Here is a 17,464-nt window from a genome sequence, read left to right on the forward strand (position 1 = left end):
CATCAAGTGAGTCCAGTCAGAGTGAGATGAGCAGCAGTGAGCAGTGCTTGTGTTTTTAAATGCTTTAAAATGATGTCAGACTCAGGAAAATGTACTTCACATGTACTTATTAAAGAAAGCTGAGGGGAAGATGTCGTGTTCAGAGACACATAAGCTGGACGCCCATCCCACCGCTGTCTTTTAAAGTTCAAAGCATAAACTTGGTCTCCTGTGCAGACCAGTTTCTGCTCCCGCCATGTTGAACATTATAAACTTTCACTATGACGCGACACACGTGCGCAGAACATAGTTAAACTTTCTGATTGGGAATGTAATCGGATACAGGCATTTATATGGTTATTACTCTTCTATTTAACGGATTATTAACAGAATTACCCACCTCGTTCAATGGTATAGAAGTTGTATTCGAATTGACCTCAGTCGGACTGCTCTATGCCGATTGAGCTGTATACATAGACGTATTCTATTTCGACTGAGCTATTAGTTGGATTATTAAAGGATTATTAGGCTGCATGTAAACGTGGCTACTATGAGTCAGGAAAGACTGTCTGACATTGCAGTGCTGAATATCACGTGGACTTGGAAAAAACAGTCAGTGCATTTGATATCGTGCCCAGTGGGTGCCGTCTTGCACTTTACTAAGGTAGGACATCATTTATACTTTGATAAATGTAAGTTATTTACTAAAAATAGGTTTTATACTTGCTATATAGTTGACTGAGATGGCTTGGCCCCCCGACACAAGTCTCAAATGTTGCCCATGACTATTTGTTTTAATATAATTAGTGAATAAAATGTTTTATATTCTAAGCAAGCAAATGTAGACCTCTGATAAATCCATTACAGACCTTCACAAGATGCAAATCTCCAACCTACATTAAAGAAAACTATAAAAGAAAATGTTAATCATACAGTCCATATGTGCAAACTAACCTCAGTGGGGAAAAAAAAAAAGAAAAATGTAGGATATGGGCCCTTTAAGATAGCAGGGTGAATGATTAGGGTAAATGAAATTATGATTAAATCAAACATCTGGACCTGCTTTCTACTTGTGAGAGGCCGAACATATTCTGTATGGGACATTTTATGCGTGGCCCTTCTGACTAGTACTTTACAGCATCATTTGTGTCCAGTTAGACTGAAATGAATACTAAAGGTCAGCTGAAAATACTTCAGTTGTTGTTAGCTTGAAGAAAAACAACTAATTACAAGCCGTCCTTTAGGTTAAGCTATGGACTTCAATCGTTCCACTGAGTGCTAAGCTGGATTGTACTGTGTACTCCTTCGGGACACATCTTGAGCAAACAATACAAATCCAGTTCAAACTGGACAAAATATGCAGATAAAACAGCCTATAAAATAATGATATTTACAAATGCATACAATGCTACAGGCACAGGTTCACCTATGCTTGATGATGAACGTAAGCCACAGTTCCTCAAAACAAAATCATCCATAAATCACAGAAATAGCTAACATACATCAACTTTCCCTCTCAAATGCCTGTAAGCATTTATAGGGGGTTTATACACTGATCAGGCATAACATTATGACCACCTCCTTGTTTCTACGCTCATTGTCCATTTTATCACTGTAGTCCGTCTGTTTCTCTGCATACTTTGTTAGCCCCCTTTTACCCTGTTCTTCAGTGGTCAGGACCCCCATGGACCCTCACATAGCAGGTACTATTTGGGTGGTTGATCATTCTCAGCACTGCAGTAACACTGACGTGGTGGTGGTGTGTTAGTGTGTGTTGTGCTGGTCTGAGTGGATCAGACACAGCAGTGCTGCTAGAGTTTTTAAACACTACGTCCCCTCACTGTCCACTCTATTAGACACGCCTACCTTGTCAGTCCACCTTGTAGATGTAAAGTCAGAGATGATAGCTCATCTGCTGCCCACTGACCACTGAAGAACAGGCAAAAGGGGGCTAAGAAGGTATGCAGAGAAACAGACGGACTACAGTCTGTAATTGTAGAACTACAAAGTGCACCTATATAGTAAGTGGAGCTGATAAAATGGACAATGAGCATAGAAACAAGGAGGTGGTCCTAATGTTATGCCTGATCGGCATATTTATACAAGAATTTACCAGAGGTGCCATTTCATGGCTGGCCCTGCGCTCTGACTATGCTGGGATATACAAAGAAAAGAGTGTTACTGTACTGTGCAAAGTGTACAAGTATAATGACCATAAATATACTTACTTAAGTAGAGTTCTACAGAGTTCTATGACTTTAATGAAATCTATTTTGCAGTACTTTGGTCCTATACACAAGTGAGATATTTCCTCTGTGATTAACATTTCCAAAGGCTACAGAGCTGTCTTTCAAAAAAAAGGTCGCTTTAGTGATAAACATTTTGACTGCAGCTAACAACTCTCATAAGTACATTAACAGTGAGATGTCTCCAACTTTACAAATTACAGTTTATACATAGTAAATCACAAGTTTAAGATAAAAAAAGCATTTTACTAGCTAATTATCAAGCTCTTCCTGACCCCAATCAGAAAAGCATGGAGCATGAGAAGCACGAGCTAGGGTCAGCAAACACTTCACAGACTAATTAAAGTCTTATTTTAACTGGCTACAAAGGTCTGTCTTTTAGAAAGCAAACAAGAGAATATCAACAAGGATTCTGACAACAACTATTTTCACGTCTATATATCTACACCTTTGTAACTGAGCACTGAGCGAGCAGATATCAAAGTAATTGAGAACTGTGAAAAAGTCAGAAACAACTCATTTATTGTCAATTTCCAGTTAGACCAGCCATTAAGTATGTGTTATTTATTTCTCAGCATCAGAAAAAGGTAGAAAACACATTTTACAGAAAATTACACAAAAGCCTTCAGAACTACAGATAATATCAAAGTTTTCAGTTTTCAATAAAGCTTCATTAAAGCTTACATTCTTTTCGGGAGATTTGCTATCAGTTATTCAATGAAATCTGCAGGGATATAAAGTTCAGCCTTAGAAGTTGGTTGCATTTTCTGCTTCTCACCATCCAAGTAATCCCAAACACATTCAGTGATGTTGAGGTCTGAACTTTGGAGTGGAGAGTCTATTGTTCTGAGGAGCAATTATTACCAACAAAGGATCCAGCAGTGAAAACGTATGACACAGATTGGCACTTGGAAGAACAAGGAGCTTAGAAAGAACTTTGAATGTAATGATTTTTCTCACCAAAGATCAGAATTGTCTAGGCTATGGACATTTGTATTGTTCTTTATGGATACAGAAGCTGGACAATAAAAATGTGGACAAGAAAAATACTGAGCCCTTCCAAAAGACTTCTGAGAGTACCTTGAACAGCAGGGAAAACAAACAAATGAATCCTCAACCCTCACTCGAAGCCTGAATAACCAGACAGAAGCTTATTGTGGACATATTATAAGAATAATCAATTTAATGAAAAAGAAAATTATGCTCAAAACAGTTGAAAGTAAAAGAGGAAGAGGGCCAGAAACAAGGGGGATGGAGAGATTCAGAGGATTCAAGAACAAGCTATTAAGAAGCACATAGGCCCAAACAGAAGACGTGATATTCTGGAGAAACACTGTCCATATGTTTTTTTTTTGTTTGTTTTTTCTAAAAATGTATGTTTGATTTATTTCAGTTGACTTTAGTCAAAGACTTTAGACAAAGTTGGACTCAAATATAATAATTAATGTTATTTTTAAGGTATATATTATTTAATGTGAACACCTCAGTGTCACTGCCGGACTGAGAATAGTCCACCAACCAAAAATATCCAGCCAACAGCGTCCTGTGGGCAGCGTCCTGTGACCACTGATGAAGAACTAGAGGATGACCAATACTAACTGTGCAGCAGCAGATGAGCTATCGTCTCTGGCTTTACATCTACAAGGTGGACTGACAAAGTGGGAGTGTCTAATAGAGTGGACAGTGAGTGGACACAGTGTTTAAAAACTCCAGCAGCACTGCTGTGTCTGATCCACCCGTACCAGCACAACACACACTAACACACCAACACCACGTCAGTGTTACTGCAGTGCTGAGAATGATCAACCACCCAAATAGTACCTGCTATGTGAGGGTCCATGGGGGTCCTGACCACTGAAGAACAGGGTAAAAGGGGGCTAACAAAGTATGCAGAGAAACAGATGGACTACAGTCTCCAATTGTAGAACTACAAAGTGCACCTGTATAGTAAGTGGAGCAGATAAAATGGACAATGAGCGTAGAAACAAGGAGGTGGTCATAATGTTATGCCTGATCAGTGTATATTCTGAAAAAAAATCTTATTCTGGTCTCGGTCATGTTTTTACTACAAAGTCTTGGATTGGACTTGTGTCAATAAATATGTGTCCATGTCTCGGTTTTGACAACACCACACCACACACCACAACTGAAAAGTCATGATGCTCATTCTGAATCATTTAAATTATTTAAGAGTAATGAATCAATTGCTCTCATCTGAATTCAAAGTTTCAAAACTTTGAATCAGCAAAAAGTTTTTTGCACGTGACCTGACTTCACATCACAAGATTATCAAGAATGTTTATGTGTGCAGTACAAACTGACCATGCTCTTAAAATAAATAAATACATAAGATAGATACATAAACACACAGAGCTTCTTCCTAAGCTTGACATGTTTTGATTTAGATCTAAAAAAAAAGATTCTACTAAGCTTATTTATTTATGACATTCAGCAAATGCTGTTGATAATTCATCCTGAAAACATAAACAAGGCCAACTTTATTGCAAGCAATTCATATATCATGGAAATACATGCCACTTTCAACAGTGCTTCATCAGTTATATGCTGGAGTAAGACAAGTGTGAGCAGTATGATTGTATCCAAAAACAAGTGATTCTCATTGGTGCAAACTAAAACCTCAAACATTATGGGGTAGTGTGTTTCACGCTGTCTGAAACCTCTGCTTCGGGTTTTAAAAGATTGAGATTCACTGGTTTCTACCCTCACTGAAAAGCTCTTCTCTAGCCTGTGCTGCAAACCTTGCAGTTTTAAACAGCACGTTTAATTTGGAAAATCATCAACTTTTATGATGAGTACCAATGGAAAAGCAGCATATGTCATGACAGCTGACCAATCAATGTCATGGTCACCTTTCTGTCCAGTCACCAGTAAGCTAATTTCTGAACACTCAGAGCTGTACAACACAAACTGAACGTGAAAAAGAGTACTTACAGTCAGTTTCAAAATATCTTTTGTGTTCTCTCAAATCACTTTCTCGTGTGTTTATATGACCCGCTTCTTACCTAGTTAAGAAAGGTGTCCTGATTTTTTTTTAAGCATGAGAGAAAGGCACCACCTGAACACCCCCTAAATCAGCCTTTACTTAAGCAAGGATTTCTGGTAATCTTTCTACATCTGCACCTAAGTGAATGTGGGAAGAGAAGGAAAGTGCGAGTGGGAGTATCTGTGCCTGCTAAGGTCTCACAGGCTTTCTTTAGTTTATTTGAGTCTACTGCAGTAAAGGCAGCCTCTTCATGGCTCTGCTCTCTCTCATTCTCTTCTGCATTAAAGTCGCTCTTCACTGCTATGGTTTCAGATCAATACACTACAGCCAGCAACAATGCCCACATTCAGAAGACGGGCACAACTCGAATCACCTGCCATTGATTCTCTGAATGGCAGTTCTTTGTTGGTGACAGCCTAACTTCTTTCACCAGCTGTTTGATTCCTCCTCCACACATCCATTCTGGAAAATTGCTTTACCACATATTGGAAGATTAGGAAAGGTTTTTCAGTGCCAAGCTTGTTCACATACTGCTGAACTTCACTTTTCTTTCCATTCAATGTGGTTTGAAAAGTTCATGATGGAGATTGGGACTTTCACAAGCTGTTGATGCTGCTGTCAAAAGTCTGTATGAGTACAATTTTAAAATTTCTGCAACTCAAGCATTAAGATGTAGACAAAGTCATCCAGAGTGATTTGAAATGAGTGAAATGCACCATTCTAGAGAAACATAGAGACAGAGATCTTCACAATAGTGGCAATAACAACCAGACATCTGAAGCTGGTGACTAAAACCTGTCTGATTACTGAGATATTGTATTATAATAGTTTTAAGGTAAGATTTTAACCTAAAAGCCATTTTTAAAAGCCATTCATGGGGGAGATGTACATACAGGGCATTGTAAGACAGAATAGTATCCGTTCAAAACTTTCTCTTTTCAGATGTACCTCTGTTTTACCATTGTCACCATTACATACAAACACTTAAAAGACATGTGGGGGTTCATTTGTCATTTTGGATAGTAAATAAAATGATTATATAAAAATTAATTTTTGAATGATAGCCATAGAATTTTTGGTTTATTAAGATATTTATGAGTGTGAAGAGTCTTTTTCAGGTTTAAAGAACATTCACATAATATAAAGGTTCTATATTTAATTTAATGGTACAATTTAATGGTTCTTCCTAGAATGTTTACATTATGTAGAGGTTCTTCAAAACTTCCAAAAGGTTCTTCACACTCACAAATCTCTTTTCAAGCATGGTTCTTTAGGGAACCAAGCATTATTCTATGGCTATCATTCAAAAAATCACTTTTTCTTAATATAATCATGCTCACACATCTCACATCTTCACATTTTCTAAAGAACAATCCACTGAAAGGTTCATTAGAGAACCAAAAGAAGTTTTTCACACAAAGAACCATTTTTGAGACATTTCAGAAAAGAACATTTTTTCAGAAATCTGATTGCTACGTTTCTCTACAGTATACCATTTCACATCAAACCACTCTGAATGACTTTGTGTACATGTTACTATTGAATTATGTAGAAACCTTGGAAAATTGGTGGAATTCCCCTTAAATCAAGGCAATAGGCTAATGCACTATTCTTTCACCAAGGGAGATACTACCTTCACTACTAACTCAGACTAACTAAGAGAGTCTGATATGATACAGTAGGTGCAACTCTTACTTGAACTTCACTATGAATTATGCTGCAAGTAATGATTTAAATGGGTAAATTATTTATGCTCTGCTTCGCATGGAGAGTTTCTTAAGTTTGAAGGAACTTTAACGTTCTCTGGGGAAGAACAGCACTGCATTGTTCATGATATTTTGGCCACACATAAAACATTAAGAGTATTTCTAAGATTAATTATGATTCTGCACTGCTTCCATGTCTTGAGACTGCAGATATCTTCTCACACTTACTGCAACGTATTTCAAGGATAACAAAATGTTCCATTAATGAATAAGTGGATATTTCTGCACCCACGCTGTTGTCACCGCCACTGTCTTCTAGGTAACATGAAGTAAAGGCCGAAACCATTAGTGCGAGCACAGATACAAGTCCTATCATGACAAAATCAGTGTGATATTATGCTTGATAATGCAACAGAAAATTAACCACAGACCAAATATTTCAGAAGTTTCCTCCATAGTTTTGTCTTTTGGCTGCATCATAGTCCTGGCCTTGGTGTTTCTAATCAAACCAGAATTCAGTGTGCTTGTCTTTCTCTGTTGGGACAAATGAGTGCAGCTTAGCTAATTAGCTTTTATATTATCTCTTTAATCAAAGGCTAATGGCTTTTAACGCTCAATGTGAACCTCTGAAGCCCCATTTGCCCTGCATACCAAGCAGGAATCCATATAAATCACTGCTGTCCATATTAAGAAGTCGAGCTATCCATTTAGCAGTTTCTAGACTCCCAACAGCTGGAGATGTTTCCTTCCTAGTGTCTCTAGCACTTTAGTCTAGTATGATATCTTGAAATAGGCCATAGCTATAATGACTAGCTAACTAGCTAATAATGAGCTAACTCAAGTTTCCAGATGTAATAGCTAACTCAATCAGTTTTTAGATGAAATAACAAATGACAAAAAGAGTTAAATACTTAACATGCTTTGCTCTCCTTACATTTCGTATTCTTTACTTTCTTTTGAAGGTGGGAAAACCTACAAATGCTATGGGGGTGGGCCTGTTGTTGTTAGCTGGCTAATACAGAAGGTTAGTGAGATAGCTACCTGGCAATATAGATATCTTACCTCCGTTTGGCTTTTTTCCTGGCTAAAAGAGTGGAATTTTGTGCTGGAAAAGGGTAGAATTGCTCTTTTTTACTTTTTTTTATGTTTTGTTCAATAAACAAGCTTACACTAATGCTATCTTGGTTGTATTTATTATAGATCAGCAGCTAGGCTAGCAGTAAGAATTGGTCAACACCACTGGGATTCGTTTATCTATTTGTATTTTTTCCACACATTTGTTCAGTTGACTTTATCTCCTTAACCCCTCAAAATCCCAGGCATATTACTTACTAAGGGTTATTATTCAATAACTATAGGGACATTAAATCAATCCAGCTGAACTATTCTTAGGTTATAGATGTTTGTAATACAACTTTGGGCCCGCAGGTTGGCCCTGGCCATTTAAGCGGTTAAAAATGTGTGATTTTGTTTACTAAACCTTTCCACAGGAGCGCCCATTTACACCTTTACATATTTCTCCTCCATCCTGCAGGGTAAAGATAAGTTCCTCACCATCTTGCACCGCTACATGGACATCCATGGAACAGTCTACTATGAGGCCCAGCGACCTCCAGAAGTACCTGCCTTTGTCAGGAACCATGGCCTGTTGCCCCAACATGAGCTCCAGCAGCTCCTTAGAAAGGCCAAGGTACTGTCAGCATATCATAGATTTCTCAACTGTGCCTTTATCGACAAAATTTATTTAGGCATAGGTCTCATTGTGCATGTGTACAGATTTCTGCACAGTAGGAATACCTAGGGGCAGTTAGATTAGTACTACTGCTGTTAAACATTGGATGCTATACTAGTTTCTGCCTTCGTCTCTTTCTTCTAACTGTAAAACCTGTTCTCAGCTTTTTGTAGGATTTGGCTTTCCTTATGAAGGTCCTGCTCCTTTGGAGGCCATAGCCAATGGCTGCATTTTCCTGCAGCCCAAATTCCATCCACCCCGCAGCTCTCTCAACAACGAGTTCTTCAGAGGGAAGCCCATGTCCAGAGAGGTGGGTTCAAGGTCACAAAGACCAGCTCAGGCTGTAAAATTGGACTGATTTTGGCTTTACCCAGTAGGACCTACAATACAATGCAAGTTTACTATGTACTGTAAGGTTCATTCTGTCTGCTTGTACACTACTGTTCAAAAGTTTGGAATCACGTGTCATGATATATACAGTCACATGCAAAAGTTTGAACACCCCTCTTCAAATTACATGTTTTGTTGATTTTCTAAGTGAAAATAATTTTTTTGTAGACATCATCTACAGAGAACACATCTAAATACTGCATTTTTCTGCAAAATTGTAAAGAGTTTAACATAATGGAGGGGGGGGTGGGATTTGCACATATTGGACAATATGTTGAATTCAGCACATACACAGCAACTGTGAAATAAAATGTGCAGAAGTGTGTTCTCTGTAAAAGATGTGCACTTATTTTCTTTCAGAAAATGAACAAAACGTTTCGAACTGTGACTAAAATTTTGCATATGACTGTGTGTAGATTCAACACAATATATATATTTTTTTAATGACATGAATGCATTTTCTTAGTTTGACCTTTTGAACCATCTGTAGTGATGCAGGCTGAAGCCCTGCTGCTCACGCAGTGTATGTTGCTATGATAGAAATCACAATTGTAGCCGTCTGGTTCAAATAAAGCTTTTAAATGGCTTTTTAAAAACATCTTCAGGTAACAAGAACCCAAAAGCTGCATGAATGGGAGGAAAAGGGCTACAATCTGTGCTCATATAATGAACAGTACTGAATGACCAGAAGTAATAAATACACTCTGATGAAGCTTATTTTGTCCACTCATTACAAACAATTACAAACAATAAGTTATTAGATCAAGAATATACCATAATTATCTATGTACAGGCTTTTGTCATGTTATCTGAAAGACTTGATCAACTTTGAAATACAAGGTTTTCGGGTTATGCAGTTTTCTCAGTCATTTTAGAATCATCTACATATATATATATATATATATATATATATATATATATATATATACACACACATCACTATTTTTGGGAGAAAACCTCATATCTCCAAATTGATAACTTTACAGGAGAAGGAAAAAACATACTTCACTTTTAATGTAAGTCAATGGAACCAGACTTTTCAGAGTAATTTTGCATCATTTTTTAGTCCATTCATCATGAAATTTACACAGGTGTTTTCAAATTATATCAAAAACTGAAAAACATCAAAAATGGAGATACGAGGTTTTCTTCCGACAGCAGGACAGCAGCAATATATATATATATATACAGCTTCCTAGCTTTCTACAATTTATTTGAAACGTACAAAGTTGAAAATTGCACATGGCTATCATATTAGAATCTTTTATACTAAATGTTTGCTTACTGCAAATGTTGATTCTAAACTTTTGAACAATAATATATGTACTTACACTTCTAATGCTGTACACGGCTGATAGGTCTACTATTTACGTTCTTTTCTTCTTTTTTCTTTACTCAGGTGTCATCTCAACATCCCTATGCTGAACAGTATATCGGCAGACCCCAAGTCATCACAGTAGACTACAACAACTCGGAGGAGGTCGAGGCGGTCATCCGGGAAGTCCTGAAAGCCAAGGTGACCTTCACACAGTAATCCTCTAATTAGCACATTGTGTGTCTTGCAGCATGTGGGATTTTGACTGCAGCCTCAGATGCTCTGCTTTCGGCAAATCCAGTTAGATGGAATGAGCCAGAGCCTTTGGATTGCTAGGTATCTTCACCGCTGGCCATGGTGCTATTAGCAGCAGTGAATAGAGGATTGCTCTGTTTGAACTGTGGGTGCTCCTGGGTTCACATGGCTCGCAGCCAAAGCCCATGCAAGTCCACCACGCTCCACATATTGTCCTGCTGGAGAAAAGCCAGTGGCATTAATCACCCCAAGAGTGCTCAATCTGTCTCCTCCACAACCAGCAGGCACGATCAATCAATCGTTCTCTGTGAAGCGTGACTGCTCGCACACCTTCCAGGAGCGTGTAGGCAGACTGCTACTACAACTCCAGCCAAACACAGTGGCTTACTGTGGTCGAGCAACAAATAAGGCACATTTTGGAAAGAGACAAGCTGTTTTTTTCCTGTACTAAACACATTAGGAGGCCAAAACAATCACACCTGCACACAGTGCACCACTTATTCAATGTTTTTTTGTTCAGTGGAGCAACTCTTGGCATCTCACAGCACTGTAGTAATATAATGCAAACCCTGTTCCAAAAAAGTTGGGACAGTGTGTAAAATGCAAATGACAACAGAAAGCAGTGATTTACATATCTACATATCTACTTTGTTGTGTATTTAAACTAAAACAGTACAAATACAAGATATTTAAAGTGTTAACTTATCAACTCCATTGCTTTTTGTAAATGTCAGCTCCTTCTGAAATTGATGCCTACAACATTTTCCAAAAAAGTTAAGGCATGAGATATTTAGGACTAGGAACATTGTGAAATGTTCAAAAAAACACCTTAAACAGGTGATGCAATCATGAGTAGGTATAAAAGGAGCCGAATCCTTTATAAGCAAGGATGGATCGAGGCTCGCCCCTATTGCCGAAAATCTTTTTTCAGTAAACAACTGCAAGGATTTTAGGTATTTCACCCTCTACAGTGTATAATAACATCAAAAGATTCAGGGAGTCTAGATAAATCTCTGAGCGTAACAGAAAAGGCAGTGGAAACGTGAACTTTTCAGATAGTTTATGGAAATAATGAGCTTTTGTTGGTCAAACAATTAAAGGACTGTCCAGAATGTCAGTTGATAAGGTAAAAAATATTTTTGTTTTTGTACTTTTTTCACTTTAATAAATAATGCTTTCTGTTATTAACTCTTATTAATGTTAATTTACTGTTCCAACCTTTCTGGTATTGGGTTTGTAATAATAATAATAATAATAATAATAATAATAATAATAATAATAATAACAATAATGCAGTCATCCTACATTTCAAAGTTATAAGATGACACTTCTACAAACTTATTTGCATTGTTAATATAGTTTATACCTTGTTAGATTGCATAATGCATGTATGCTGCAAATAAATACAGTAATTTATGTTTTATTCAAAGCCTAAATTGCAGCACTGATGCAGCTGACTGATGCATTCTGTGCCTCGTATAGCGGAGCTTATCACGTGTGTTCTTGAGTCGCCCTAATTACTCATTTATTCTTATATTCCTCAGGACACTTCAATAATTCCTTTATTATGGCTTTATAATCAAGTCATTTCTATACTTACAAATGTAGGACTATGGAACTGCTATTTCAGCATTATTTAGAGCTTTCAGCATTATTTTGAACTCTTTCCACATTGGAAATCCATTTTAAAAGTGCATGAAATATGCATTTTATTACCAGAAAATAGTTTTGATTTGTAACCCAGTGGAAAACAGCTAGACACCGTACTTGCATCTATTGTGCAATCAGAGTGGCTGTAATCATTCATAAGCATACTCAGTGCAATTTTGCAGAAATGTTCAATATGTTCAAAATAGGCTCAGAGTGAAGCACAGGAAAATGAAATTGGAAAAGAAAAAAAAAATCATTACCATGAAAGTAATTTTAACACGTCACTGGCTCCCTGAAATCTGTAGGAGAATCTGCATGAAACCAGTTGTGGCTCTCTTGGGCTGATATATAGCACTACATTTGCATTTTGATGGAATAAACTAATAAATGAACACCAACAGGAAGCATTTGTCAGATTAAGACCTAGTATGCTATGCGGTTTCTTACAGCAAATATCCATCAGTATTTATCAATATGTGCAAGTACTGACTCAACCACTAAAAAATATAGATTTTCAAGGGATTATATTAGAACTCCTTTTTTTCATTTAACATATGATTACATTCACTGCTGATCTGCCTAATATAATGCTGGATTAAAAAGATTTAAATCTAAAACTAAATGAATGCAGTGTGATGTAATTTAGTGTATAAGAGATCTATTATCCAAGCAGTCTGTACAGTAACACATAATTGCATGTATATGATTTTGATAGTGACTTTTGATAGTCTCTGAGATGTGAGTCCAAGTCAAGTCTCAAGTCTCTGAGGTACAAGTGTGAGTTGACTCTTTCGTCTCTGAGGTGTAAGTCTGAGTCTAGTCTCGAGTCTCTCAGGTGTGAGTCTGAGTCAAATCTGGAGTCTCAAGTCTCTGAGGTATAAGTCTGAGTCAGATCTCTAAGATGTGAGTCTGAGTTGTGTTTTGAGTCTAAAAAGTGCGAGTCTGAGTCAAGTTGTGAGTCTCTGAGGTGTGAGTCAGGAGAGCAAGTTTCAGTCAAGTTTCTGAGATGCGAGCCCAAGTCGAGTTTCAAGTCTTTAAGGTGCAAGTGCAAGTTGAGTCTTGAGTCTCTGAAGTGTGGGTCTAAATCAAGCCTGGAGCCTCAGAGTTAACTTTTTAGTCTCTGAGATGTGAGAATGACTCAAGTCTGGAGCCATCAAGTTAAGTCTCAAGTCTCTAAGGTGCCAGTCTGAGTCAAGTCTCAAGTCTCTGAAGTGTGAGAAAGGGTTGGAAACAAAAGGTTTTCATTCATTTACTCCATTAAACTTGGCAATTCTAATGTGTTTTTAGGCTGAAATTGCACAATTTGTAAGTTTCAAGCCGAATCGCAAGTCATTTAAGGGAAAGTCCAAGTTAAATCACAAGTTAATCAAAATGTGACTCAAGAGTGACTCGAGCCTGAATCGCAGAGTCAAGTCCCTATCTTTGTTTCACATACAAAACACCACAGTGTTTCAGATTGTGATTATGGCTTACTGCTGTTTTGTATTCTGTGCGTGCAGGTAGAGCCTTTCTTGCCATATGAGTACACCTGTGAAGGAATGCTGGAGAGAGTAAACGCTTACATCCAGCATCAGGTACGCTTTCTATTCAGCACACACACCGTGGCCTCCTATAGAGCCCTATGCCAAGAATTGTTTTTATTTAATCTGCTATGAAAAATGAATGCAGCTGTTGTCTTATTCTAGTTCCCAAATGTTTTTACTTTATATTTCATTCATATTCATTCAGTGCCAAAATGGCTCAACATTTAGCATGTCCGCCAGGCACAAAGACGGGTGACTTCTCTCAGCTTCACCAAAAGCTGAAAAACACGGATTTGACTCAATCACTGATTTTTCTCAGTTATATTTCTCAGCATTCTTCAATAATAAGCCTTATCTAGGATAATTGATGAAATGCAAACAGTTCTTGGTAATGGACTTAGACTCCTGCACATATAAACACAAGCATGCATCTGCCCATTGAGCTATTGAGATGTGTTCAACATGACTAAGGTAGCCAACCTAAGTGACTTTCCTACTTTTTTGTACTTATGTGTTTCCTTTTCTCACTCAAAGGATTTCTGTCACCTGGATGGACATTTTCCCTCAGCCAATGACTCCAAGCTATGGCCTGGGAATCCACCCAGCCCTTTCGTCCTCCTTCCTAACTCCACAGTTGTGGTGTGGGCCCCAAACGTCACAGCTCCAGCCTGCTGGCCCCCTCTCAGTGCCCTCAGGCTGCTCCTGGCTCGTGAGGCTTTCTCCTGTGTGAAGACATGCCAGGACTCGGGCCTGGTCTGCGAGCCTGCCTTCTTCACTTTCATCAACAACATGGAGGCCTTCAATGGGTAAGAACGTCAAATTAAAGAGAAAACCGTCCTCAAGGCCTAAGGTAACTTCAAATACTAGGACAAAGAGGGTTACTGATGTTAAGCACAACTCTGACATAACACCCCTGCTGCTTTTTTACTTGTGATCATTTGCACAGGCCAACACAGTGTGGTATCATTAATCTGAAAAAGGAAACACTCCTCACTATCAGTAAACAATTGATACTATCAATCACAACTAAACTGCAATCACAACTAAATTCAGTGTGTTGTATGTGTTAATGTGTCTTATGTTCAGCTACTTGTAGTTTTCATGCGATTTGGAACTTCCAGCATATGTGTATGTGTGAGCTCCTGCTGGTGTGAGTTAATGCCAGTTTCCTCCTTTTCGATGACGCACACGGGATATATTGTTAATCATTTAAACATATTAACTCAAGATTTCTGTTTTTTTGTGACCCAACCCCAAATGTTACTCCAAGTCGGCATCCATGATCAAGGGTATCATCTGTATTCCTACAACGTTGAACAATGTGTCATAAAAAAGACAGATTTAGTCCAATTATAAATCTATTACAACAAGCAGCAAGATCTAGTATTGATTATGTCACAATATTACTCCATTATCTTTTTACTAAATTATTGTTTATAATTTATGTATATTTTGTTGAATTAAAAAAAAAATCATTGCACTCATAGTTTTCATAGCCTTTCAAATGTGACACTTTTTCTCACAGTGCCAACTTGAATGCTTGTACTATGTTGTTAAATGGTGCCACACTGTCCACTTTTCCATCACATCTAAAAAAGTGCATGTGTGTGTCTCGATTAGGCTGGACGTCCAGTGCGAGGCGCTGGAAGCAGAGATGAACCATGTTTTCCCAGCTGTGGCTGTGGAGAGGAGAGAGTGTTTCCTGCAGAAGGAGCCGCTTCTGTTCAGCTGTGCTGGGGTCAGCACCAAGCACCGCCGCCTCTGTCCCTGTAGAGACTACCTTCCAGGCCAGGTGGCGCTGTGCAGGGACTGCCTATGAGCTTACTACACAGCTCTGGTAACATCTGTAGTACACTCTGGCCAGTCCCAGTTGAGGTCAGGCGATAGCCTTCCCCGAAGCAATAGGGTTAACAGGGTCAAGAGGCTGACAGACTAAGGCCACATATGCCAGAGGTGCCCTGAAGGCCAGTGCATCCCTCTATGCGTCTCTGTGCTCTAGATCAGGCAGAGGAAGCAAATCCTACTGATGCTGGACTGCACTGTAGGAACCTCAGCTTGGGCCAGCTTCAGGAGGTGGACTGCTTAGAAGAGTGGGAAAGATCTTTAATTTTTTATGTAGAGGGCAAAAACAGCTATTTTTCATGCCTCTTGTTTGAGTGTTGTTATATCTAAAAGCTAAGACTGCATTGACTTTGTAGTGAAAGGAAGTAATCTGATAAAACCAGATGTTAAAAAGAAATTGCTCTGATTTTTCAAATTTTTTTTGCAATTCAATGGTTGAGATTTAAACAAAGTCTTTCAGAGTGTTAAGTGCGAAACTGTTTATTGTAGAGAAGCTTGCAGGCTCAGATTTCTATACAGTGGAGGTCAGGGGTCACTATATTTGTGTACAGCATAATAGCCAGTTTATTTATTATCAAAAGTATTCAAAATTTTTATGTCATGTATATAACAAAGTGTTAAATCTGAAAAAAAGTTTTCTTTGAGTAACAATTTGCCTTAAAATACCTTTAACATGTCTCTTTAGATCAAAAAAATCTCAAAACTATTGTAAAAGAAAGTTTCAGGCAGCATATTTGTGACCATGTCATGTAAGAACTGTCAGTGAGGGAGCGATTAAAGGCATTAGATGTCTATCAAAACCACTGTGAGCAATTCTGACCTGGTAAGTTTCTCTAGAATGGAACATTTCACACCAAACCACTCTGAATGACTCTGTTAGAACTTTAATTATGCAGAAATTTTGAAAACTCAGTGGAATTCCTCTTTAATAGTTGTTTTAAAAGCGTATACTCAAAGAAATAATCATTGTGTTAAAATAATTGAATTATGCCACAAAAAATACAGTACAGTCAGCATTTGGTAACTCAACATGAAATGCAACTGCCATTAAAGGCTAAATCAGTCCAGTTTTATCCTAGCTCTTTTCAGCTGCAAAGATATGCTGTTTGAGATTCTAGAGGCCATTACAAGGCCAAACCCATTTGGAGACTGCAGGCACACCACAAATATAGCAGCATCTTTTGTCATACAACCAGCTCTAGACAGCACAGAAGCACACAGAAAGGTCAAGTGTCACATACAGATAAGATCAATTACCGAATGTACAAACCTCAATTCCAAAAAAAAGATGGGACAGTATGCAAACTGCAAGTAAAAAGAAAAAAGCAGTGATTTGCAGAATTACATTTTGTATGTAAATAAAAAACAGTACAAAGACAAGGTATGTTTTATCTTATCAACTTATTTGTTGTTTTGTAACTATAAGCTCATTATGAAATTAAAGACTGCAACATGTTTCCATACCAGCCAATCTGTACGCATTTTGACAAAAGTACGCTGGTACAATTTGTCACGCTAAACTATGCAAGACACTGGTGACGCCTGTGAGTTCAATCGTGCATGTGCAGTACTCAAGTCTAAAGCTGAGTTCACATGTTTGTGTAAAAAAAATTCCGCACCTCAAGTCATTATCCATCTGGATGCTTCCACAAGGCAGGACGGTGCTCTTAACTCTTTTGCAAAGGTAAATGGACTGGGATGGCTGTGGAAAGTTGAAATCGTGAATTGAGTTAATTTAACGCAGACCTGCCAACCTTGTAGAAATATGTAACGTTAATAACATTAGCCTACTGTTAGGTAATTTGCAAGCTAGCTCACTTGT

The 17,464-nt window shown here is 38.0% G+C and overlaps 1 protein-coding gene across 2 annotated transcripts in view; it reads left to right on the plus strand.

The window, feature by feature from the left end:
- The window catches only part of LOC118821225 (alpha-1,6-mannosylglycoprotein 6-beta-N-acetylglucosaminyltransferase B-like), a 144,511-nt gene extending 128,892 nt beyond the window's left edge, over positions 1 to 15,619 (plus strand). For both annotated transcript variants that reach the window (XM_036589750.1, XM_036589749.1), the window contains 6 exons: positions 8,470 to 8,625; positions 8,831 to 8,977; positions 10,457 to 10,573; positions 13,777 to 13,851; positions 14,335 to 14,606; positions 15,421 to 15,619. In XM_036589750.1, the coding sequence (XP_036445643.1) occupies positions 8,470 to 8,625; positions 8,831 to 8,977; positions 10,457 to 10,573; positions 13,777 to 13,851; positions 14,335 to 14,606; positions 15,421 to 15,619 (966 nt within the window). The remainder of the gene's footprint in view (positions 1 to 8,469; positions 8,626 to 8,830; positions 8,978 to 10,456; positions 10,574 to 13,776; positions 13,852 to 14,334; positions 14,607 to 15,420) is intronic.
- Positions 15,620 to 17,464: the final 1,845 nt, after the last annotated feature.

Source organism: Colossoma macropomum, unplaced genomic scaffold (genome assembly GCF_904425465.1).
Source record: "Colossoma macropomum unplaced genomic scaffold, Colossoma_macropomum, whole genome shotgun sequence".
NCBI classification, from domain to species: domain Eukaryota; kingdom Metazoa; phylum Chordata; class Actinopteri; order Characiformes; family Serrasalmidae; genus Colossoma; species Colossoma macropomum.